Raw genomic sequence first — 26,689 nt, forward strand, 5'->3', positions numbered from 1 at the left:
GGTTATCAAACTCACTTTAATATTAAATAAGTGAGCACTTAACAAGCTGATACCATTTAGATCCCCTCTATAGTACCAGCCTCAAAAGGAAAGTRTTTTACTAATTTAAGAAAGTCTGTTATTTATGAGAACATTGTTGACCTGTGCAGGCAAAATTTATCTATAATTGATAAAAAGATCACAATTTCTTTTTGTAGAAACCATGCTGGTTAGACAACTGGGAATAGAATGGTAGCTGATTAGTGTGAGGTTAAAAGACAACTATAACTTCCAAAAATAGTTTAAATAGAAATTACTTATTACACTGGAATGAAAAACATAGTTATTGTCCTGAATTTAAGAAGTTGTTAGAAAGACAGACATGAAATAAAGAACGTTACCCTTATGGCAAAACCATAAGTTTTGGAAGCATAATTTCCATTATACTCATTAGTTCATCTTAGATCACAAAACCTGCTGCTGCAATTTGGGTTAGTGAAATATGAAGATGACTCTGGGACACACTAAAACTGAAAAGTAGCTGATACAGTGTAAATAACAGATTCAGTGAAGATATTTCATTTTATTAGACTATGGACTCAACATAAAATACCAAAAGCTATTATCTTTATGGCTTAGGAGGTCTGTATTTATGGATAACAATATCACTCAGTATTATTAAAGTAATTGGAAACAACTTGGAAGACATCCTCATATTTAAGAGTTAAGGTGAACATTATGGGGCTGACAGAGGGAGATATAAAGGGAGATGTAAAGGAAAGTGTGATGGAAAAAAGCTGATCCTGATCCTCATCAGCATCAGAATAAGTATACCAGAGAAAGAAAGACTTTGGAGTCTTCRAAAGGAACTGCTTGTTGGACTTCACTATGCATGCAAAAAGCAAAATGCTAGTAATAGACCCAGGTTTACAGGACATGCTAAAGGAAAACAATGCTGTGATTGCAAATAGAGGAGTTCTCACGGGAAGTTTTGCCAGTTGCTAAAGTATTGCAAGAGTTTATTGCTAATTTTTTTTCTATAGTAACACCAAAATACCACAACGCTTCAGATTCACTACAGCAATTTATTAAAGTTCACCAACTTTAACTAGTAAAATACAGAAGTGCAAGAAGAGTTTACTTCAGCATAAAAACATATTCAAACTTCCAAAATGGTCCCTGATGGTGTCTGAAATGTAAACATTTTTTCATTAGACACATATTAGCTAAACCGCAGTTTTTCCAGCGCTTATAAACTGGTGAGCATTTTCATACCTGCTTTAAGGCACCCTTGTTCAGGAGAACAAGTAACTAAAATAAAATAATAATAATAATAATAAAAATAAAAATCAATGTTGAAATCACCAATTGCAAGTAGTAAAGACATTTCCACTACTACCCTAGCTTTAATGCATCGGGTTGATGATACATTATACATGTATATAGCACATATATACATATTTTACATATGTACCTATATATGTATATGGTAACACTGTGGATACACACACACAGACTATATATATATATATATTTTTATATAGTGATACTGTGTGGAGATGCATATAAATAGCCTAGTCTGTTGGAGATAGGTTGTAAAGAGACCAATTCTATTAAGGCCAAAACCCTTTTGTAGCTGTCATTGTCGATTAAGGTACAAATACAATTCTCAGACTTAGTTGACTAAGTAGAGCTGGATATGCCAAGTAGTGAAATAAAACCTGACACAATAGGTATGTTTTTAATGGTCTCATTTAATAGTGCAAAGAAAAAAAAAAAGAAAGAAAAAAGAGTCAGTAGTTTTTTTGAAGATATTCCTAATTCTAAAAATACTTCCATCTGCAACCAAAAATGCAGCAGACATTTTTCACAGAAATGTCAAGTAAATATGAGGCCAAATAAGTTATTATGTTTTTGTTAAAGAGAATTATAAAACTAGTAGTCCTTTATGTAACCGTGAAAAAGAAAAAAAAAATTAAAAAGGACCTTTCCCCTGTGTAAAACAGCATATTGGCAATGTTTAAAAAGCAAATATGGTAAGTCATTTGGAGTTCAGGCTGTACAAAAGTCAATATGTGCTAGTAATTCTCTGTGCTGGCTTGTTGGATACTGCATTTTACATCTGGGACACTCCAGAAAACTTTCATCAAGGAGATTTGAACATTTCAGAGAAGGACTTCTGTCATATATTGTCATCTTCTCTTCAAATGCTGCTTGCAAACCTTCCTGTTGTTCCATACGTCCAAATTCCTGGAGTTTCTGGAAAAGGAGAAGTTTTTGTATGCAATTAGGGCATGCACGTCCTGATCTAGTAGCTGTAGGAAAGAAGATTTGATGGCACACCTCTGTGTGTGTTATGGAATTAAAGAAAGAATTTTAAAGATGGCTAAATGTAATTATGCTTCACACATTAATAAGAGGGCATATGGGCCTGTTATGTAGTTCCAAAACCATATACAAACTAGATTGCAGATAGCGTTTTCTGTAGACTATTCAAAGCAAGTTTCCCCACAACATATGACTAGACATAAATATGACAAAGTGCATCAGTTACATTATGGCAGCATTCTGTGTTGTGGCAGGAAATGCATTCTCATTCAGTGGTCCATGAAGGAGAGAGAAACTATTTCAAAATAAGAATATTCACCTGCTTCTTAGCACACAGGAACTCCTCAGTTCAACTTCCCTGCTCTGCCTAGACAAACTTCTGCTCAGCTGGTGTTGCTTTTGGCAGCCAGCAGGTTTTCCAGTGGCCTCAACTGGCAGCAGCAGCAATTGCAGCTCTAGCMAGTAAGACTCTCACAAGGGTAAGAACACATGAAGAAGGGAGTAGATGAATCCTGAGATACTGCAGCTCTTCATTCAACTAAGAAAATACTTCCCCAACTTGGATACAACTAAGGAGGAGAACAGTTTTGGCAGAGTTGCAGAAGAATTCTCATCTGCAACTTGTTAGGAGCTGTTGCATTTACCCTCTTGGTAATAAGCTCAACAGCTCCAGACCTGATCTAATGAAGGATACAGACATCTGACTTCTGTTCTGAATGCATCTCATTTAAGTTAGTCCAGAACTGCAGTTGACAATCCTATCAGCTATCACTTAATCTCACAGGATGCCTTATTTTAGAGTTCCAGAGGCTTTAACAGCCAAAATCCTTCAACTCAAGACCTTAGTCTGGATCCAGCCAATCCTGGATACAATTGGGCAGAATGGATCAGTGCCTTGCTTAATACTTAATACTCCCCTACAAATTTCTCTGCTGAATCTAGAGGGTCAAATCTAGGTAGCATTCTTATATGATATGTAGCAAATAGACTATGGTATAGTCCTCACAATACAATGGATGCTCTTTCCACAGTAACAGAGGGACAGAACTTTTTGGAAATAAGAAGCTTAGGTTTTAGTGATCTACGTTACAYTAGATGGGGTGAGTGAGGGAAAGTGATTCAACTTCTACATTTAAGGAAGGATTGCTAGCAGTAAGTAAGTAGAAGCACACTGCAGCTTTGTCATTGTGCCACAGACAAAACTAAATATATGTTGTGACAGAAAATAGAATTATGTTCCTCGCTCATGGACCTGACTCTTCTGGGGTCTTCTTCTGCAGCACTACTTTTTATGTGTTGTAGATAAAAACCTAGCTAGCTAACAGAGTGCTCTGCACCTTGGGGCCACATATAAGAGGATATAAGGACTAAGAGTGAATTTTTGTTGATAGTAATAGAAATCTCATTTTATTCAAACTAAGATCCCACACTGCAAAGATGTTCATTTATGTAAAATCCCTGACTATATTCACATGCAAGTTATTCAGTACCTACCAAAGGTTCCAGACGGGTTATTTGCTCCCTGGCCTTGCGCAGCTCCTTAAGAACTTTGTTCAACTGATGCTGCAAGTTCTGGCGATCAAGCTTTTCATTCTCAAAGTCTGTGGTACACATCTGGATCTGGCACCCCACCCCCCAAAAGTGAAAATAAAAGACTTCATGTCAGAATTACTAAGAATTAAGACAAAAAAGTTTCGATTTTATATATTTAAAGCAAATTTTACTCTCTAATCATACTTTAAAAAGCAAACAACAACAACAAAAAACCTTGCTTGTTACTTTCACYTCATTCAATGAGATTCATACATACCTTCAAACTGTATTTATAATGATGAAGATTTTCCTAATGGGGTATTTCAAGCAGATATAGTATCAGATTACTTGACGTTTATCCATGGATTTAAAATTTATACAATACAAAGTTACAGTAGTGGGACATTGAGAAAAAGCATCATGAACAAGCACTGAGGAGATCTATACAAAAGCTTATCATAAGTACACGGATAAGTAATAGTAAGCTAAAAAAACAAGAACTTTGCAATGGTGAGCAGCATTTATATAACAAAGGTTTCTTTTTAACGTTAGCATAGACATTGAGGAGACAGCTACATTTATGTAAGGTTCCTAGCAAGAAATTCTACTTAATCTGATTTTAAATTATATACTTTTCAAATATATTTGAAAACTGGCATTATTCTTCTAGAATGAAATAGCTTCCAARAGTACTTAATAAGCAAGTGTAAACTATCACTTCACAGTTCTGAAATCATCAATCYAGGCATCAAAGTTCTGCCAAACTGTATTAGGTGGTAGAGCTTCCACTGATATTTTCAGTGGACTATGATTTCAGATGTTTAAAAAAGGGGGGGGGGGGAATACCCAACGCCATTATTGAGTGTATTTCTTTTAAACTATTGGCTTTAAACTGTGGCTTAGAATTACTGTTTTAACTCCACACCATTCTAACATAAAGGACAGTGCCTTACCTTAAAGTGCTATATTGTTAATGAATTGGAAGATTTCAAAATCTTAGCAATCTAAAGTAAACATTTTACAGATAAGCACATAATGCAAGTTCATACTAAAAATGCTAGTTTCTATTACAGGGTCCTTCTCATAGCAAGAAAACTTGGAAAGAAACTATACGCAACACTGAATACCCAAGTTTAGAAAAAAAAATTGTGAAATAGCTGGGTTTTTTTTAAAAAAAAGAGTTATTAGGTCTGTAGGAATATATCTGTAAAAAAGAAGACGTAAAAGATGACTACGCAATTATTTGTGTAATCTTTTCAATTAGTTTTTTGGTTTTAGGGTGCTTTCTCTCCCTTGTTCTGAGACTATTTATTTGAAAAGGTGATTGTGTAGTTAATATCATCTCCTTTAGTTACAATCTCTGATCTGTTAAATGTTACAGATTTTTCTGACAAATATATCAAAATTTTTAGAAGCATCAAGAGATCATCCAGAGTTGAATATTACTGTATAATATTACTTTACTAAATACACTATTCATTCTTAAATTGGAAAAGTTATAGCCTAGACAGCCTTTTTTGTGCATATAATAAGTATTAAATATCAGATCCTTGAGTTGTCAGCTCAGCATCTAACCATATAATTGTGTACCTGTTGTTCCAACAAAGCTATCCTACTGTGTTCCTCCTGCTGCTTAAGCAATGATTTACGAAGAAGTTGTACCTACAAGGTAGAAAAAACACCTTTGAAAAAAAGAACTTAGTTAATAGTTAATAAGCTTAACAAATATTAAATCTAATAGAAGAGGGATGGAACTAAACTTACATTGCAGTGCCAGTATAAAACATGTGCCTCTTACATAGTATCCAAATTCAGCGCAATACCTCTACTTTCTCAGAGGAACATTACTACTATGTGAGGGGGGAGGAAAACAAGATGATGTCACAGTTCAAAGAACAAACTAAACTTTCCTAGGCAATTACCAGGATGTTTTAAGACAAAAATATACACATCAAAACTTATGCTTACTCTATTAAAACTTGGCTACTGGGTGCGAGGGGAAGCAATGCTACTTTTTTTTTAAAAAAAATAGAAATGAACAAGATTAAGAATCAGAAAATGTTATGCTAAAATGGATTAAATATGTGCACGCACAAAAACATCCTTGGTTATCAGAACATATCAATCTTTATAGTGAACGCTGTTGTTCAGTTGCAAAACCTGCCAGCTTTTAATCAGTCATTACCAACCAGTGAGAACCAGCCTTTGTTTAGAAAGTTAAGCTAAGTTTAGAAAGCTAAGTATCAATCAACACTGCTTGATATTATTGATCACAAACTTTTCCAAGTAGCAAGTTTATCTTAGCTGGATGCCTCAAGGACTAGTCTTTCAAAAACTTTCCAGTTTCTCTCCAGCAGATAACATGGTCGTGAGTTTATGTTCGAAAGAACAGGCCGCAAGAGGATCTTTGTCAGCATGACTGTGCCGACAGGAAGATTCTGATGAAAAGACCACTTGTAACCYTCCATGTAGGGGAAATGGCATAGTGCTCATGAGTATGTAAAGCAAGAGGTAGACAATAAATATATATTAAAAAAAGCCCCAAACATTAAGTATACGCATGTCTCCTCTCAGATCAGCCAAAGCGATTGAAAGTGATTGAGCTACAAACAGAAGATAGAATTAAGAATTTCATATATGAACAACAGAATTATTTACCTAAAATCATCAAGTTACTCTTGGGAATCAGACAAGCCCTGCAAACAGTTTGATCCCGGTGGGGGGTGGGGGAGCTCACCCGCGATGACAATAGAACTACTTTTGCCACAGCATAAACCAAGCACAACAGCTTTCCAAAAATGCATGTTGTTATGCTTTCTGATTTACAGAACTCAGCGATTTCTACAACAGCTGCAGCATGATACAGAGAATCAGATGCTGGAATTCATCTGAATGAAAAACTGCTGAGTGGCCACAATACAGTGGTTAGTTGGGAACAGTACCCAGGGATAAGCCTGCTTATCCAGTAAACATGAAACTATATGGCCCATGTTTATTTGTAGCAATGAGCTGATAGCAGAATCCTGTGATATTCTGCAGTTAATGATCCTTTAGCGTATTGCAAGGAAAAAAAAAAGTATTACTTCTAAACATGCAAATCATTGTTAGGACTACATAACAAAAATGGATTCTATGGACTTGAATTCTGTACTTTCTTGTTCTCATTTACTAATAACCTTGAYGATTGAACCAGATTAGAATCAGTCTCACTTCTCTCTGCTTGTTCTTGTGCCCTGCAAGACTAGGGAAATAACTGAGCTGGTATGTGTTTAACAAGGAAAATTTGTAAAACTTTGGATTTTGAGCTAAAGTAATATATTGAAGAAAGAATTAAATTTTAAATACAAAAAGGGCAAGTCTAGATGTATATATAAAGCAGACATTTACTGGAGCAAGAGAACGAGGGTCTATTCTGATAAAATATGACTTTTAGTTCTCTGATTCTTTGCTAGTGATCTTAAATTTCCAAGTGCTTCCACTTACCTGAGATAAAAGATCATCAGACTTTTTCTTTTCTTCTCTGAGCTGTCCTTTAAAAATTTCATTTTCTTGTTTCAGCCTCTGCAGTTTATCACCCTTGATTTTATTTTCATTTTCTAGAGTCTTCATTTCAACAACCTGCTGTGACTGCAGTAAGGCATTTAAACTCATTATTTCTTGTTGTGTTTCTTCATACTTCTTTTTTAATTCATTAAGTTCAGATTTCAGCTGGGTTATAGTGTGTCTTTCAGTCTCAAGATCACTTTTAGCGGTTGATAACAGCTGGTCATAATATTTTTGCTTTTCTTCTTGTAGAGAACCTTCACGAGCCAGAAATATTGAAACAGTAGCATGAAAAAAATTAGAAAAAAAAATCACATTTTAAAACAGAGAGTGAGATCTTCTGATAGCATTTTAAAGTGCATCAGTAGAGACTCCATGTTCTGGGCTCTAAAACAAATCAGATTGGCACCAAGCTTGACTTAAAACAGCTTTCAGTACTTAGTATACCTAATTCTTCCCCAGACAGCTGCAGAAAAATATTAATTCCATTTCCCTATAGCATTCTGTGCTACAGCCATTTCCTTCGCTAACACTTACGACAATGCTACATCATCTGCTTTGACTACATGGGCTCTACAATCCCACACACAGTTCTTATATAGCCTTGTACATTGTATTGACATATGGAAATGGAGTCCAAAACCACAAATTCTCAATTCCAGATTTCAACTCCTTAGACAAGGGTCTAGCAAAATTCCCTCCCTCCCTGTAGACAATCTGGAGGGCTGATGGGTTGACCAAAGCCAGACCATTTTTTTGCCTTTTACGGGCTCTTCTTCAAATTGTATACAAACATTAATTCTAAATTGCAAATAAAGGAGACTGGGATATGTGCTTTAATCAAAAAAGGGTGTTTCTTGGCTTGCTTGTTACCCAAGAAAAGTTTAACTAACTAGAATAAAATCAGGGAGTCTACAAATAGCAGTAACTAAAAATATATCTAATATGGAACAAGGAATGCGATCTTACATAGGCTGTGCTGCTTATTGGCATTGTAAAGATCTTGACATTGATACTTTCTTCTCTTGAAGGCTTTCCTTGTGTTCTATAAAAGATAATTCACTACGGAAAGTTTCTTGTATAAATGTGACTTTTTAAATGATCTAAATGTTTTATTAGCAATACTCCTGTATTTTGCAAGTTCTTCTTGGAAAGCTATGCCATACCTGCTTTCAATTTATGTAACTGGATTCTTAGAATCTTGGATCTCTACTCCTGTCTAGCTGCTTAAAGAGAAGAACTTTCTCATCCCCTTACCCCTAGTCTCCTGGCTGCTCTGATGACTAAGCTTAGACTCCAGTAATTCTGAAGCACTTTTTCTGGTGAGCTACTTCAGTCTGCCTCCCCATAAAATGATGTTCACAGATTTATAAACAGCAGCAAAATAAGATTGATATTTTGCCATTTTCCATAACAATGCAAGCAGTAAATAAATAAATAAATAAAATCAAGCTATTGCACATCAACTGCTTAGTGGTAAGTACACCTGTGAGCATACTCTTACTTAAAACTTTAGATTATTCTAGTTCTGTTTAGCAAACTTATCATGCAGATCAGTTATGGCATATATGAAATTATTCATTTGATAATGATGAAAGCAAACCAACTCCTTCTGGGACTTCTGTTTAACGAGATACTAATTTTATTCCATGTACTAGTCAAACACTACTCAAACCAATTGAATGCACAGTAGCGAAGGGGTGCTCCGTCACTAATAAGAAATCTCATAGGATGGAGGTGAGCTAGACATGACCGGATCCATATTGTGGAACACTGTTTTGGATAGATGCCAAACCTATCACAGTATTTCATGCCAGGTAAGGGGTGTTCAGAAGAGTAAATGATGTCTCAGCCCTTAATCATTTTTATAATATTTATTTTTTTAAAAAAATCTGTAAAACCTGATCCCCACCTAGCCAATAAACCCCTAATGCTTCTTTCACGTAGGCTGATGGTGTACTTTGAAGGATGGGAGGTATAATTACATTTGCCTCAACACTTTGTGCAAACAGAAAGATTGCCAACGGAGTGTCAAGGCTTTTAAAAACCATGTGTAATGACGGAGATAATAACAAAAAAAAAAAAATCCGTGGATTAAGTAATGCAGCTAGATAATCAAAAGCAAAGAAATTTTACCTATCCAAAGAAATTTTACCATTAAGGAACCAAAACATTGACAGAATAAATTCCTAATTTTGTGCTATAATTTGTTTTCATAAAATTTGTTCTCTAGATAATTATGGTGTTAGTCGCTTGTGGGGGAAAAAAAAATCAGTACCTTCTGCACTGGATTCTGTTGCACGCTGTTGGTTAACTACTTCCGACTTCTGTTCAAGTTCAAAGATCCTTCCTAGCAGGCCCCTAACATATGCTTCACGTTGCTGGTCATACAGTAGCCACTGCTGATTTTTCTCAAGAGCCTTCATACAGATGAACAGGAAAAAGAACAAAACAAAAAAGCACCCCAAATTCTCGTAATTAATCATGTTCTAAAAGTATTAGTCTTATTTCTTAAAAATAAATTGTGCCAGTATAACTGTATAGAAACCAATACTGTTCAGGTGACTTATTGAAATGGGAAAGCTACTTAAAAAAACAAAAGGCTTCCTTGACTCATGCCAGAGGTTATAAAGAATTAACCTTTTATTTTCTCAAATGTAAAATAACAATCTTGAAAATGGAATAAGCTAAAACTTACTTGTACAATTTAAAGTTTGTAAACTTAAACTTTTGATTTTGTTTTTAAGTTTGAGGACGTGGATTTTACATCTGTTTGGATCGCAGATTAATTCAAGTTAGAAAGAACTACAGGAGATCTCTAGTCCAATGTTACACTGTCCAAGGCAGGTTCTGCAGTTAGGACAGACTAGGTTACTCAGGGCTTTTCCCAGGAAGTCTACTGTTAGGTGCCCCCAGAGCCATCTGTTCTTCAGATTGAAGAAGCTCAGTTTCCTTAATCTCTCCTTACAGAACTGCTCCAGCCTCAACCACCTTGTTGGTTCACCACTGAACACGGCTCTAATTTATTCATCTTTCTTGTATTTGGGGGCCTGAAACTGGACACAGTATTCTAGATGTGGTCTAACAAGTGTTGAGCAGGGGGGAATAATCACTTCCATTAATCTGCTGGCTATTCTGCTGTTAAAACTGGCCAGAAAGCAATTGGCCTTCTTTGCTGCCAGGGGACACTGCTGGCTCATGTCCAGCTTGGTGTCTGCCAAGACCTTCTAGATCCATTTCAGTAATAAAGACAGCATTACCTGATTATTCCCTTAACAGAATTTGCCTCCTCTGCAGGAGATTCTGCTTTCGAAATGTACTTGACTTCTGGGTGTGCAAGAGAAACTGATAACAAGGGACAGGGCCAAACTCTTCAGTTGTCCTATGGGACAGGATAAGAGGCAATGGGCAGAAAYTGAAGCACAGGAAGTTCCGCCTGAACGTGAGGGGGAATTTCTTCCCTGTGAGAGTGACGGAGCCCTGGCACAGGTTGCCCAGAGAGGTTGTGGAGTCTCCTTCTCTGGAGATCTTCAAGGCCTGCCTGGACGCAACCCTCTCTAACATGGTCTAGGTGACCCTGCTGAGCAGGGGGTTGGACCAGATGATCTCCAGAGGTCCCTTCCAACCTTACTGATTCTGTGATTCTATGAACAAACTAAAGGTCACCCCACTGCAACTAAACTCGAAATAGTTTTGTGGCAAATGAATTGTATATTCAGTTTTCTGTTCCAATGCTATGGTTCATTAAGACAGTAACCACTATCTCAGCTTCCTGCAATAATATTAATAAAACCTTTATATCTACTTCTGTATTTAGTGCCTCAGAGTCCAGAATATCCACTTACCGGTTTATTATTTGTAGCTTATATAACAATAAATGTGATGTAGAAGAGGAAGTAAGTGTGCATGCATGTGTGTGCACATGCAAAACTTGATGGTAAACATTTCATTTGCACAGAGAAACACTTTATACAAAAGTACAAAGTTATCTTCTGTTTGAAACACTGTTAAAGCTTCAGGGTGGAAGTGGAAATGTTTCCAAGTACATCCCTTACTGCTCAGGATTCAGTTATTTAATCACATAATTCAGTTTTGTCTTACCACCAAAGGAAAGAGTAATTATGGCATGTACTTCAGCTGACATGCAAGTTAGCTAGACTTAAACAGCAAAAATTTGTTTTGGTTACAAAAACCCAGTAATTTAAAAATCAGAATGAGAATCTGCATGATCATCTATAGGAACAGTTGCTTAAATTGCTCATCAGAAGCTTAATTATCTAAAAGGTAGTATAAAAAACACCCTCAGGTACAGAAATTCATGCTATGCAGTTTGGGTTGTTTGTTTTTGTCATGAGATTATATATATCTTTTGAAACACTAATCCTATTCCACTGGCAAGAAAATAAATGTATTACCTAAAAATTGTAGATATTAGTATAAAACAAACCAAGACCACATAGAACTGTAGTAGGAATAGTTTTTTACTTCTGCAGAAAACACAAAACTAGAACTACAGTATTTTCTCCCTGTTAATGGTTTCCATATTTTTCCTTTAACTTCTCTCTATCCACCTTTGAACAAGAGATAGCATTTAGCATAGACGCAAAAAAAAAAAAAAAAAAAAGAAGAAGAAGAAGTAGTTTAAAGTACCGCTTCTRTTCCATCAGCAAGCACACTGTTCAAACATTGCAAGAAGGAATCTTTTCGAGAATGCTGGAACACCTTGTCAGTTTTTGCTGGGGTTTTTTGTGTTGTCCCCCCCCCACACACACACACACACACACTCCTACCCACCCCAACCTGTTCTTATTTAATGATTACCTTCTTACCTAATAATTATAGGTATGATACTTTTAGAAGGAAATGCATGCTCTGAGGTCCCACTATAGCCAAAAATATACACGGTGATAATTTATGTTTTTATGCATCTTGTTACAGGATCATGTATACTTGGAATGTTATACATAAAACTTACATCTTTCAGCTGTTTTTCAACTTCATTAAGATTAGTTGGTGATCCAGTGCTGTCCATTACAGTTTCCTGAAGACAAAGAACAACCCATTAATGTTCTTTAAAATAGATGGTTGAAAACTAGTCCTATAATTATTAATCTCACATAAGTAGTCAGCATAATAATATTTAAAATACAGCAAATATGGACTTATACATGTGATTTTTGTATTTAGAAATCTTTATACTTCGTTTTAAAAAGGATCTAAGTTACGTAGAAAACCACTTGTATACATAAAAGAAAACCTCCTGGAAAATACAGTGCATCAGATTTAAATTTAATTTATCCTGCAACTCAAAACATTTTAGAAGAATATCACATGTTCTGCTGAACTGCTGTTTTGCAAGTCTTGAAGGCTGCAGGAGGGCTTCTGAAAATTAAGATATCTAGCATTTTATTTACATATGAAAATTAGTAGTAAATGTTTGTTTGTTTGCTCTGTTTTCTTATCTTCAGTATATGAGTTTGACCTACACTATAGGAGCTGTTGACCTTGACAATTTCACCGTGATAACTAGAGCATTGTAAACATTTCAGAAAGTATGCAAGCCTATCTGGAACCATAAAGACAACTGTTTTTTTTTTTGAGACACAATCCGCAGTAAAACTCTCACATTTAAAGTACGGCTTTCAGAGGTTTTTTTAGACTCAGCTAAAACTAAAGAATAGTTACACTTTCTTCATAATCAGACATGAAATTTCACTGCACACTAGTCATAGTAGAAAGTTTTCTGAACTTGTGTAGAAAGAAGTTAGAAAGAACTTTAAAGAGAGAAAAATATGAACTGCTACCCAATTTCAAGCCATATTACTGAAAATTTTTCCTGTGATCTTTGGAACATGATTTAGAGCAAGTTTAACAGCTGAGAATATAGGAAATTTTGAATGAAACTTTTAAACTTCAGCGCTATCTAATAAAAATAGGATTTAGAGACACTATGATTGATCAGGTTCCAATTTCCATAAATATTAAAATACGGCACCATTAAAATTCTAGCAGGATTATATCATACAACTGTTGTTTCCAATCCAGAGGATGCATGCTCCTATGCCACCTAGCAGTTTCAGGAAGCACTGCTTGACTTGTTTTCAAGCTTTCCAAGACCTTCAGTCAAAGTCAAATTTTATTGTCCTTCATTGAAAAAATTTGTCAAAATTTAGGGAAAAAAGGTTGATTTTAGACTAAAAAAATATTTTAGCAATCAGAATCCAAAGTATAACAATCCAGTATTTTTGGCATCCATTGCTTTCATAGGGTTTCTTTTAGTTCATAACTATGACAGCAAGTAAGCTACTCTAAAAACAGGGAAGGAGCCCTGTTTCTAATGTTACCAAAGAAGATGCCATGTCTAATGAGTAAGGTATAATTACATTGTTCCTTTAATCTTAACAGTTAGCACTTAAGATTGAAGGATATGCTTCCTTTAAGTAGCAGACTGCTCAGTTTAACTCAGTGGAGACAGTGATAAGGAGTTAATACACATAACAAAAGGTTTCAGGTCGTGAGAATTTAGACTACAGGAGGAATCTTTGCCTTGGTTGTTCTACTTATTTACAACCTAGCATCCTGGTATGCTGCTAAACTTTTTTGCAGAATCAGAACATTATGCTATTGCCACTAAAGTTTAACTTAGCACCTTCTGCAGCTTACTACGCTAGATGTAATAAGGGAAGTCTAGGAAACAAAGAACAACTTGAGCATATTTTCTAGCAAACCAAAGTTTTTCATTTCATTTGAGACTATTCAGAGATGCACTTCTGATACTGCTACTGTGGTTTAGAAGACAGATTTCTATAGTAGTTAATAGAATGGTGAGTCCATTGACAAAAATGGCATAAAATCTGTTGAATGAACCTAAAGCTTTAAATTCTCTAACAAACTTCAGAACTTTTTAATACTGGAGATTACACATTAAAATGGTACTATTCTGCAAGACATCACATTGTTCAAAATGATACAAAAGTGTAAAGTCATTGAAAATTAGTAGATTAAGATTACTTTCTTTCATAAGGATGTGGCACAAGCAGAATTTCTAGAAATTACTCGACTTTATTGTGTAGCATAGGAAATAGCACCACCTATGGATTAACAGCTGGAAAAGCAGATTTAATAGGCACCACCGTTTATTGCACCGTTTTCCACATGCAGCTTGCTGAGGTACTACTGCATTTTTTCATTGAGCATTAGGACAGGCTGGGGTGAAAAAACACTGTAGAAAACTAAATCCATTTATAGAATCATAGAATCAGTAACACTGGAAGTGACCTCTCAAGATCATCTAGTCCAACCGCCCCCCCAGCAGGGTCACCTAGAGCATGTTAGACAGGGTTGCATACAGGTGGGCCTTGAAGATCTCCAGAGGAGACTCCACAACCTCTCTGGGCAACCTGTGCCAGGGCTCCATCACTCCCACAATGAAGAAATTCCCCCTCACGTTCAGGCAGAACTTCCTGTGCTTCAATTTCTGCCCGTTGCCTCTTGTCCTGTCACATGGGACAACTGAAAAGAGTTTGGCCCCGTCCCTTTGACACCCTCCCTTCAGGTACTTAGACACATTGATAAGATCCCCCCTCAGCCTTCTCTTCCCCAGGCTAACTAGGCCCAGCTCTCGCAGCCATTCTTCCTAGGGCAGATAAAAGCAGCCAAGCACCCAGCACCATAATTATTAACCATTTTAGACGAGAGAAGTTAACTCATTGTTCATGCCCTACCTTCTGACATATTGAAGCATTTACTATGTGAGTTGTCATGTAAAGTATAGGCAACTAGCTTTAAAAATTGATTGAGCAATAAACAAGGATTCAGAAGAGGAGGGAGGACAAAGACGTTCTTGTGGCTGAAGCAGAGTAGCTAAGTTTCCCTTCATTAATTCCCTGAATATACAGATCCAAAAATAAAGGCGTGACAGCTGCTTCAGCCACAGTGGATCCTTACATGTAGCACCACTAGTCATACTGCTTCCATGTGAACTTGAAAAAGGGACCTTCTGRGACACTACCAGAGATTTCTCCTCCCCAAGCATGTTGCCTCTGGAAGGAGCTGATTGCGTCCTCTACACATTCTTCACTTGGCAATGGTCAAACTTGATACCACCTTTCTTCAGAGAAGAATGTTTCAGCATGCAACAAACACGAAGGAAGATTTACAATGCATGCTGTTTTGCAATTGATTTTGGTATTTGGTGATTCCAAACATCAAGTCTAACAAATAATTATGACATCTGTTCAGTACTTACCTGGGATGCCRGAAAAGTACTGGCTCTGTTTTCAAGCTCTGAACATTTTGAAGTAACAGTAGCTAAGTTGCATTTTAACCGGTCCATTTCTTCTGACAAAGAATTAACTAACTGTTCTCTTCTTTCTGCTTCCTTTGTTTTTTCCTCTAGTTGAGTAAGTAATGAGGGTACTTCACTGCTTTTGTTTTTGGACTTGAGCTTGTCTTTCAGGTTTTGGATTTCTTTGTCCTTCTCTCCAAGGATGTGGCTGTTTTTTTCTTTTTCTGTTTCAAGTGAAAGTATTTTCTAAATGAAACCCCCAAAAAGTGACACAAAGGAATAAATGTCAGTCTATATAGCCAAGGCATTAGAAAGTTTGCAACAGTTTGAAAAAAAATACTTTGAGCAAGCAGCAAACTCCACCAGACACAGTAAAGACACTAAATAGCTTAGCTGAAACTACAGGAGCTGTCTAATCACAGCTAGTACTTGGGCTAACACACCTAAAGCAACACTGCAGCATAGCTGTATCACAACACTCAGTGTCAAAAGAAATAGTCTAGAAATATTGATGTGCCTAGGCTTCATTTAATCATGTCTTTTGAAAGAGTCCATTTAAAGATTCCCAGTCCCTCTAGGTAGCTTGACAGTGTCACATACTAAGTCTTGAACTTTCTCTGTAAGCTCAGGTTTACCTCAAATGGACTACTACTACTTGAATGGAAATTGCAACGGCTTCATTTGTGCTCTCTGGTGGAAGTGGAATGATAATGTGGTGAACTGATTGCAGTTTTATTTACCTATAGTTGAGCAGGAGCTTGAAAATGTAGGTCAAGCAAATACTCTGACTATTCTTAGTCACTTGCATGCACAGTGTTCTCTGCAGGAAGCACTCACAGTAAGTCTCTAGGACCTGATGCAGCTGGAACGGCAGAAAGGCCTGAATGGACTAATTGTGGCCTCTGCCCTTCTACTGTTCTGTTTAATAACCTTGCCAAATGACTTTAACTTTATTAGTTCAATCATCATGGAAAAATACCAAAGGACAGAAATGCTAAACTAAAACAGTAGTTACATCAAAGTAAGCCAAATGTTAATAGAGACTGACATCTTGTTTATGAAGTTTTACATACTCAAGTATACTATCCATGCACAATCAAAACATATAACAAAAGTTAGTTTGAAAGTACAGATATTCATCTCACCTCTAGGAGTCTCTTTCTTTCTGGATCTGTCATTTTGCCTTTTCCTTTCACAATTTCTTCCATTGATTTTTTGAGGGCTGCATTCTCCTTCTTATACTTCTCAAGCTCATTCTCAGGTCTGGAGCTACCAGACTTCAAACCCCATTTGCCAATAATTATATCTTTAGTACCCTTCGAATTCATCTTTAAGCATCTGTGGAAGCAAACACGAGAATTAGTGAATAGCAGCACCTTCCCTCGGCCAAGCAGAACCTATCTCCTCACGCCGCTCCGATACGACACGGGTAGCGCAGGCCACCCGGCCCCTGCTGAGGGCCCGCCGGGCCCCGCGGCTCCCCTGGGGCGGCGGCAGCGCCGGCTGAAACAGCGGCCGGCCGCGGGGCGGCCCTCTCCGAGGGCTGCTGAGAGGGGAAGCAGCCGCAGGGGGCTCGGCTCGCGCGGCCCCGGGGCGGCCGAAGCCCGGAGGCTCCCGCCGAAGGGCCCTACCCGGCGGCAGCGGTAGCGGCGCCGCTCGCACCCGGCCCTACCCTGCTTCCGGGAGTTTGAATCCCGCGGCGCGAGCGTCGTCACTTCCGCCCCTCACGTCACCGTCACGGCGACGGCTACAGTGTCTCCGCTGGGTCGAAAAAGGCGCGGGGTGAGGGGCAAAGCAGGCTTTTGCGCTTTCTCCTTCTGCGGCGACGACGAAAGGGGGGATGAGCGAGAAGGAGAGGGGAGTCGGCGGGGGGACTGTTGGCCGTTGGGCTGCCGTTAACGGCCGGCGGGGCGCCGCTGCGTTCTCCGCTGAGAGGAGGCGCCCCATTGGCTGGCGTGGTCGGGCGCGCGCCGCGGCCATTGGCCGCCGACCCTGCCTAGCCAATAGGCTGGGTCTTTCCTTCTGGCTCCCCCCGCCTCGCCCGGCCGCGGCACGTGCTCGCGAGCGGCCGAGGCGAGGCGAGGCGAGGCGAGGCGAGGGTGGCTCTCGCCCGCCTCCCGCGGCGTGGCGGAGGTGCTTTCTTGGCCCTGTGCAGACAGTTGAGGCGTTTCTGAGGGGTGGCACAGGGCTCGTTTGCCGTTTACGAGGCCGTAAGCATCTTTCCCCTCGAAGGGGGTTGCCATTTAGGCGTCAAATGGCGGTTGCAAAGCGAGGGGTGGCGGCAGGTGAGCGCCGCCTCGAGTCACTTCCTGGGYGGTGCTTCGCGTCGCTTCGCACGAGGCTCGCGCTCGGTCGGTCTTTCGGCGCGGAGCTGCCGGGMGGCTGAGGCTGCCAGCTCTGCTTGTGGCACTGGTGGCCCTGGGAGTTACAACGGCTGAAGACTGGTCCAGGACAGGGACGAGGGAGGAAGGATGTCGGCCAGGTCTTCTGGGTCTTCTCTGTGTAAGGGCCTCTGCGTTGTCTTCCTAGCTCCTTCTGTGGTTCAGCTTTGGGTTGCCTTTTCTTCCTCTGTAGTCCTCTTCCCTAACTACATAAAATAGAATAATTTTAAAGAAGCCTGACCCATTTTGTCTTAAAATGTAGTAAGCCAGGGTCATGCAGAGCACCGTTAGTTCAGTAGTTTTTGTGTGTAACCAAACAAATTAGACTGAACTTTGAATGTGTATGACTCATTTTGCTCCATCTTGTTGCTCTCCCCTTTCACTTCTACTTAAAAAATATTTTATAGTAGCAGTATGCACCACCTGGTGTTTTGCATCTAGTCTATAGATCGCAGGTTTGGAAACACTGCTGTAAAGCTGAAGATGGGATAGTTAACACATAAGAACTCACTCTTTGTACKCTTACCACGTAAGTTCCATGTTTTATTTTAGTATATTTTAATCCTGGTATTTGTTAGTTAGAGGAAATACTTATAGGCCTGTAAGCAATGCACAAGGTCTTATCTCTTCATTATTTGCACATATTTGCTTAACTTTTTTACATTTTTATTTTTGCATATATAAATCATTCATTCTCGAGAGATGCACTAAATACTAGTTTCTGCATTTAACATGCTGTATTTGCTGTTTAATGCGTGGCTATTCCTGATTACAACTGAAGGTGGAGCACTTAAACCAGTTTGAAGATCGTAGGTATTTCTTGATTGAAGACACACGGAGGCAGGCTAAAAACATTTACAGACAATGAAGTTCTAAAAATGGAGAAGAAAAAAGTATGAGATATCAGTAAGTTTAATACTAACTGACGACTGTGATGCATCTTGACTGCTGGGATTACGCTTAAATTATACTGCTTATGTTTATACTTCTCTTGCTGTGGTTACTAATGAGAGCCATATAATACAGATTAAGAATAAAAGCAACAAAAAAAAATCCTGCATCAGTTTTTGCACTGTGCCATTTCTGTTACTGGATTTTGCTAGTCAGAGCCTTTTTTTTTTAAAAAAAACATAGCCTTCAATAGTTAGTCCGTCATAGATCCACCCATAATCCTTCTTTACTATAAACCAGCTATTCCCTGCCTCCTCTTCCTGCTAGCGTTTCAGTCCAGAAGTTAGAGTCTGAAACTTAAGACTTCCTTGAATTTCTTTGGTAACAACAGATGTTTAGTCAAGACTGGAAACAATGCTTCGGGTGATTGTGGAATCTGCTACCAATATCCCTAAAACCAAGTTTGGGAAACCAGATCCTATTGTTTCTGTTATTTTTAAAGGTAAGGAAAACTGTCATAAATGTACTCAGTAAGGAGATTTTCTTTGGGATAGTGTTGTATGTAAGTATTTGAAAATTTATAATAGTGTTTTCATAAAGTTAGATTTGATGTAATGTTGGAAGAGACTTTTATAAGAAAGGCAGGAGTTACCTGGATGAAGTTTGAACTATATGGAGGGTGTTGGTAGGGAAAACTTTCTTTTCAGGACAGCAGTGCTTCTATTGCAAGAACCACATTTTGTAAGCTTCTGCAAAGGATTAGCCATTTACTTTAAAAGCCCAAACCAAGCTGCATAGTTAAATCCACTTTTCATTTTGGTATTAAAGATTAACTTTTTTTCTGCTCTATGTTCTTTACTTGATTTTTGTTGTCATTATTCCTCTCTTGGATGGACTAAAGGGACTTAATTTCACATACTGATTTGTCTTTAAGCTGCAGAAACCTCCAAGAAATTTTGGATCATGTAATCCATTAAACTGAACTGTGACAATTAGTTATGTTAATTCCTGGGAATGTAATTTCTAAAAGCGTAGGCAGAAATGGAAGTTGTATTTCCAAGATAAGGAAGACCATTGCAAGGACTTGTCACTTCCAGAAATCAAATCTGAAATCATGACATTTTGCTGAGGGCTGGAGTTGGTTTATGACTTCACTTCTGTTGAATCTTCACTGATTCAGTATACTGTCTTTTCAAATCTTAGCTCTTTTCTGGTACATTTCAGAGTTAATTTAATTCCTCCCTCTCTTTTGTTCATATTGCATGCTATAATGCAAGTCAGTTACCTAGTAAATTTACGGATTTTTTGCTTTTACATGGCTGGATTTGTTTCTGTGTCCTGCAGTTGTCCTAACACACAAATCATGCAACAGACTTTAAAGGACTGAATTCATATTTATCTGTTATGTATTATAACTAGGACTGTTGGTGTTCGCAAAAGTGCTTAACCATTGTTTTAAATACAATTTCATGATTATGACAGTTTTCTAGTAGAACACTTAGTATCCCATTATACCTGCCACTTCCCCTCTACCCGCCCCCATGGTTATACTACATACAATGGCTTAGATTTTTTGCTTTCTGGACAGAGTGGTTTAATGTGTCCAGAAAATGTCAGACTCTTGACAACTATTGAGGAGCTCTGATTTAGTTTGTAGTTGGAGTGCCTGGCTGCAAGTGCGAGGAATTAGAGATCATATCTGACATATGTTGAACTTAGACTTTTTATTTTTTTTTTTTTTACATTGATAAGACTTAAATCCATTTCACAGGCTGGGGAAAATTCAGAATAAACAGGCATTTGCAGGGCTTTGGCCCTAGCCCTGCAGTACATACTTATATTCTTGCACTACAGTGTATTTTTGGAGAAATCCTACAGTACAGGACTCCACTCACTTGACAGAAAACTGGTACGGAAGTTCACGTTTCATTGAACAGTGTTTTCTTCATTAGCTTTTTTTAAACTTTAACTTACGTGGGTTTTGCTGATGACAGGTTCAGTAATTTAAGACCTCAATTGAAATACTCAATATCTCTCAGGATTAGACATTTACAGCCATACTGTGAGAGAAAAAAGACCATGATCCTACATATATTAGTGTATAAATGACCCTGCCAACACTTTATATATTAATAACGAGTTAGTACCGTTTTATCTGTTTACAGAACAGAGTTCATCGGTATTTATATAACTTAGAGACTAACTACAGTTAGTACAATTAATATAGTAATGTATGTTAAGTACATACTATGAGGAAATGCACAACAGTTTCCATTGTGATATTTTGTTTATAATAGATTTTTKTGTGTGTGTGTGCAAGTGTTTGACTTTTTATACTTTTATTATCAGTCCTATGGGCTGGAACTTTACTTTTATTTCCTTTAAAAACACTTCATTGTTCAAAGAGAACTACGCCTCCATAGTAAACTATTTTTGCTGTCTGGAGCTAGGAACTGTTACTGCAGGATTTTGAGTTTTTCATCACTTTATGTGAGACAAATTAGTAGTCAAATTAATAAGAAATAATGTTACCATTTGCTGGAAAAGCACTAAGTGGTAATGGTTAAGTCAGTAGAATTCTTTTGGCATGTCAGATATACCAAACTGGAAAAAAATCTGTAAGATTCTTGTCTTTGGATGTAAAAGTTGCTATCACTGCTGATATTTGCTGTCAATACTAAGTTGCTTAGTGCTTTGATCATTCCCTTTGGCTGTGTCATTTGATTTTATGCACTAAAAACTGATGTGAAATGTCATTCAGTTTGGTTAGGCCACGCTGATTAACACTTTTTTTTTTCCGTTTGTGCTTAATATAATGATTTTCCAGCAGGCCTGTAGTGGTATGTAACAATGTTAACTCATCTTCCTGTGTGTGGAATACAAAATTTTTGGAGAGTATTTGTTTACTAAATTYGTATTTTATTTTTTCCAAAGTTTTAAATTATCCTAGCTTTCATTTCCTGGTTTTCAGAGGTCTACCTGTTAGCTCCAACCTGCATTTGCCACCACTCTGTGATCTTAATTCTTCATTAAGAGGTGTTCTGTGGCCATTTAGTGAACTGGAATGTGATACCCCTTTAAATCTCAGTTAGTTATTCTAGGCGATAATGCTCACTTCCCAGTGTTTTTCATCCAACTTTTGCACAAATGCCTAACACAGAATGATTTTTCTTACCATTGTCTAGAATATGCCTATTATAATGGAATTGTAAATCTTACTCTTTTGTTTTTAGGAAAAYATAGTCTAGAGTGGAAAATCTTACTACTTGTCAGGAATTGTCTTGGCCTCTGTTTAAGCYGTGTCTTTCCTATGTTACAGAGTTAGTTGAGCTTAGGCAGGGGTCATAGACCCTTTATCCATCAGTTCCTGCAGGCTCAAGTCTGTGATTCACTATGACCTTTATAAACAGCTGCAACTGTTCCTACTTTCCACTAGCACTGAGAACATAGTTTTCTRTGATTCTTAGCTCCTATTTGTAGGAGGACATGGAGTAACAGTGTCAAACCCCAGATACTTGAGSAAATTCACATTCAGAAATGCTTTGTCTCTTATTATGATACATGAAGTTGAACTTATCTTACTAGCATGGTGATTCGTTCTTCTGCAAAATGTGAGTCTGCAGCATGGTAGGTTATGAATGTTCTTTCCTCTGTGGTATGCTGTGAGTCAATATCCTGTATAAATTGTAGACAATTGCTGTTACAGAAGTGTGACTCAGTTCTCGCAATCTGCAGTATGGGCTGTTTTTTTTCCTTTCCTTCAGTACATACCATTCATCCARTTCGTCCAATAGAAAGAGCCACCACAGTGTTCTGCTTAAATAGTGTGTGTACTGACTTGCCCATGTGGCATATCTTTACTGTTGCTTCATGGACCTCTACAAAGTTTTTCTGGCAAAGTATAATCATAACTTGGAAATAATAAAAGTGCTCTTACCTTTATTGTATTTCTTAAATGCAAGGAATGTGCCTGAACCCCYAGCCTTCTGGTACTGACTGTCCATGTAATATATCAGCAGTTAGCTTACTGATCTTACTTAAATCTACTCATACTTTGTTACTGATATATGATATTTRTTTAGAGACTTGCTTGTTTGCCAGTGTTGTTCTGTGCTGCTAAGTGTTGTGTCAAGACACTTTTTCTGTTGGAGGTGTTTATGGTTTATGTATGGTTCAATTAAACATTAAAAATAAAGTCATCAGATGTTACTTTAAACCTGTTGTAACTCTGGAATTCCGTTTCACTTTGAGGATACATGTAGGTGATGGGAGCCTGCAGAGGCCCTTTGCAACACTGAAGTTGTTACTACTCTCTTAAGTTGTGTTTATTCCTTTCAGGAGAAGGAACTTGGATTGAAATGCCACAGCATGTGTAATTTACCCTGTCCATGATTTGTTGACCGTATCATGAATGGTGGAAGATCTGTAATTTGTAGGCTAYGGTAAAAGTCAGTGAAGTGATACATCTTCATATATGATCTCTTGAAACCACTTTTTTGAGAAAGGCTACATTTCTTTTTCTGTGCATATTTTTGTCCTGCTAATACTTGCTCATTTAAAACAGAAAATACTGATATTTAATCATTAATTCTTATATTCCTAAGTGATGTTATTTTAGATATGAAATATGCAAATATTTGGTAACCCAGATATGAATAATACAGAATGAATTTTCTTCACTACTGAAGTTCATCACTCTGATGTTACTGTTGGRTTTGGTGTCTCTGAGCCTTTTAGTCTGTTCTTTTTCATTGGTACTGAAGATGCAGTAAAAGGCCATAAAAGGTTTGAGGTAACTAAAAATTAATTTGCTTTTTGGGGATGCATATAGGTATTCTTAAACAAAACAGAATAAAATGCCTCAAAAACTACTAAAATTGGCCAAAGGAAGTTTTGACTGCAAAATCTGCAACTGGTGGACGAGACAAAAGAATTTGAATATTTGGTTTAAAGTTCAGTTTTCTTTTGAAAAGAGAAATGATTTTCTTTCCTTTTTTTTTTGTAAAGCTTTACTAAAAGCAGATTATCACACTTTATTTGTGTTTGCAGATGAGAAAAAGAAAACAAAGAAAATTGACAGTGAACTCAATCCTGTTTGGAATGAGGTAATTTTTTTGTCAACTCTTGATCTTTTATAGTACAAAATACTTTTTTAAAAAAATGGTAAGTCAATTGCTGCAGTTGTGACTATTGGAAACAATAGTTGGTGATAGTGAAGGTGTCTGTAAATGCATGAAAAAAACTTGAGTGGATTCATCTTGTGCTATGTATCACAATTCATTATGTAACATTTCAAGTAAAAGTAGATGGATATCTGTTTCGTTTGTGGCTTTTTTTTCTCCACTCATTTTGGACCAAATGATACTCAAGTGTTGTAGAGGCACATTTATGGAAACGTAATTGRATCCTTTATTATATACTAAGAATAGAACTCATCACATCAGGATGAATAATGTATTGAAGTTCCTTGTGAATGGTTGGTAGATGTGGTCATAATTTGCATCCTCAGTAATGTTTTTCTAAGAGAAAGAGTTTTCTTAGTACTCTTCTTCACAACTAGAAATGAAAACTAAAGATTGTTGTTATGTTTTATAACTATTTATACAAAGAAACAAAACCTACAAAATATGTGACTGAATTCAAGAGCAGCTGACTTTTGACCAATATTGCAATAGGAATAGTATTAGATCTTATGAATGAAAATGAAATACTCATGTTAAGAGGAAGTGCAACTACAAGTGTAGTAATGGATCAGTATTAAACATCTTCAGTCTTTTTTTGTTATTGCCACTACTAAATGCCAAATCAAGAATGTTTTATGAGCATGTTCCAAGATTGTTCATTGTGCTTTTGCAAATGTAAGCTAGTCTGGTCTGTCTCTCAGTAAAAGCAAAATTTTTGCTGAATAATTTCATTACATGCTACTTCTGTTAATTATTTACATTCAATTTGTAATCATGGCTTGTTGTTGCTCCGTTTCTTTGTTCAGATTCTTGAATTTGACTTGAAAGGAATTGCTCTGGATAATTCATCTTCCCTGACGATTATTGTAAAGGATTTTGAAACAATTGGACAAAACAAGTATGTTCTTTTTCTCTAGTATTAAACACTTAACTTTCAGTACAGAATTCAATGGGAAAATGGGACTGATTGTTAGTGGAGAGAAATGATTGATGGGGCTAGATGGTTTGTGATAAAACACTACATGTAGCCTGTAATATAAGGCAGTGTGCTTCCCATACCTCACATGTTTGATTGTTACTTTGAAAGAAAGTGTCAGCTTTCTCTATACAAAATCTTAGACAATTTTATCTGAAGCTAARTGCAAGGAAGGATTTGGGGACGTGAGGCAGAATTTGGATAAAATTTAGATCCGTACACCTATGATTATTTGTTGAAAATTACAGCTGCCTTAATTCAGTTGGTGCTTCCTTATATTTAAGATCCTCAAGTGGATAGATGTATACCATCCTAGGTATCTAGGATAGGCCATCTCTTCACAAAAAGGYGCAGTGCGGCACCCAAGGCTACTATACCTAATTAGTATGTAGAAAGTAGCTCTGAAGAACTCTTAATAGCTGTTCTCAGAGCATGATTAAGATAAACACAAAAGGACTGAAAAATGCAACTGAGGCTCTTAGTCATCTTTAAAAATATCCCTGAAGAGGTATATTTTGCCTCGCTCATTAGAGGTCTTGTTTAGGAAGTGAGGAAGCCTAAGCCTAAGTTCAATTCTCCACCCTCACTGAAGGGATTCGAGTCCTTGGCTCATCTCCTAGGAGAGTGCCTTAATCACCACGATAAATAATTTGGATAAAATACAAAAACATTCTTGGGAATGGAATCCAGGCTCCCATTTTTTTTTAGGTGAGTGTGCTAGATAATGGGCTTTGTTAAGTGTCGTGTTGCTACTTGCACTCTTCCTGGCCCARTGTATCTTGAATTTTCTGCCTAGTTCTAGCAAAGCTGGAACATTAAAACAAGAGTGACTTCCCCCAAGATCAGCTTACAGCACTTCTTTGATGTGAGATAYGATGCTGAATTCACTGACACGGACTAAGAAACTGAATCGAAGTCTCCAGCTTTTGGCTGAGTGTTATAAACCTTAGACTCCATGTGTACATGGATTGACAGTACTATTGCCATCTTCTCTTCTGGCTGTGTTTTAAAAATGCAGATTAAAAATCTATTGAGTTTTTTAGTTTATTTTGAAAGAAAATATGTAGTTTTATATTAAGGGAGTCTTCTGGGAGGATATAAGTTGAATGACTTCAGCAGAGGTTGGAAATCTAGCTTCCTGCATATTAGAGGAGAACTCTAAATGGTTACAAAGAAGGAGGGGGAGTGGCACAGAGAATTGACTTTACTGTTTTTCAGTTCCTTGAAAATAAAGGTAGAGAGTCCTAATACCAGTAAAGAATTTAGGGTTTAGATTTAAGCAGCTACAAATGCTCATTTTAAAATTTTTCTTTTCTTTTTCTTTTCTTTTTTTTTATGAGATGCCTAGTGTGCAGGARTTTAAGGCATTTTCCTTGCTGCACTGTTTCTGTTTTGATTAGTGCTGCTAGTACATTCTCGTAGGCTTGAATCTTATTCTAAAAGTCTAAACTCTTCTATTGTACTACTTACAATATCTGTACACCTAATACTGGGTTCTGCATTTGTCAGACATCTAAGAATCAAGTATCATGGGATCTRAGGTGCTGCGGATCTTTTTGTATATAGTCCTTTTGTTCCTTTGTGAGAG

At 37.3% G+C, this 26,689-nt stretch overlaps 2 protein-coding genes across 5 annotated transcripts in view; one reads left to right on the top strand and one right to left on the bottom strand.

The window, feature by feature from the left end:
* Positions 1 to 1,044: 1,044 nt before the first annotated feature.
* CEP55 (centrosomal protein 55) lies at positions 1,045 to 17,572 on the bottom strand. 2 transcript variants are annotated; one of them, XM_085325713.1, is made up of 9 exons: positions 17,343 to 17,572; positions 16,816 to 17,008; positions 15,632 to 15,916; positions 12,359 to 12,424; positions 9,662 to 9,803; positions 7,324 to 7,640; positions 5,431 to 5,502; positions 3,802 to 3,927; positions 1,045 to 2,238 (listed from the first exon to the last, which is right to left on the bottom strand). In XM_085325713.1, exons 2-9 carry the CDS (start codon positions 16,996 to 16,998, stop codon positions 2,032 to 2,034), a joined length of 1,398 nt encoding a protein of 465 aa, XP_085181839.1. In that variant the 5' UTR covers positions 16,999 to 17,008; positions 17,343 to 17,572; the 3' UTR covers positions 1,045 to 2,031. The 2 variants fall into 2 exon arrangements, with proteins under 2 accessions (XP_085181839.1, XP_085181838.1); XM_085325712.1 differs by lacking the exon at positions 17,343 to 17,572 and adding an exon at positions 17,302 to 17,342.
* A 1,664-nt stretch (positions 17,573 to 19,236) lies between these two features.
* MYOF (myoferlin) overlaps positions 19,237 to 26,689 on the top strand; it is a 77,324-nt gene continuing 69,871 nt past the window's right edge. For 2 of the 3 annotated variants that reach the window (XM_085325708.1, XM_085325709.1), the window contains exons 1-3: positions 19,240 to 19,444; positions 23,992 to 24,047; positions 24,932 to 25,023. In XM_085325708.1, coding sequence (XP_085181834.1) covers positions 19,357 to 19,444; positions 23,992 to 24,047; positions 24,932 to 25,023 — 236 coding nt within the window. In that variant the 5' untranslated portion in view covers positions 19,240 to 19,356. Of the gene's footprint in view, positions 19,445 to 23,991; positions 24,048 to 24,931; positions 25,024 to 26,689 lie in introns of all 3 variants that reach the window. The other variant, XM_085325711.1, reaches the window with a different exon arrangement.

Source organism: Rhea americana, unplaced genomic scaffold (assembly GCF_003343005.1).
Source record: "Rhea americana isolate MKP2758 unplaced genomic scaffold, rheAme1 scaffold_122, whole genome shotgun sequence".
Lineage (NCBI taxonomy): Eukaryota > Metazoa > Chordata > Aves > Rheiformes > Rheidae > Rhea > Rhea americana.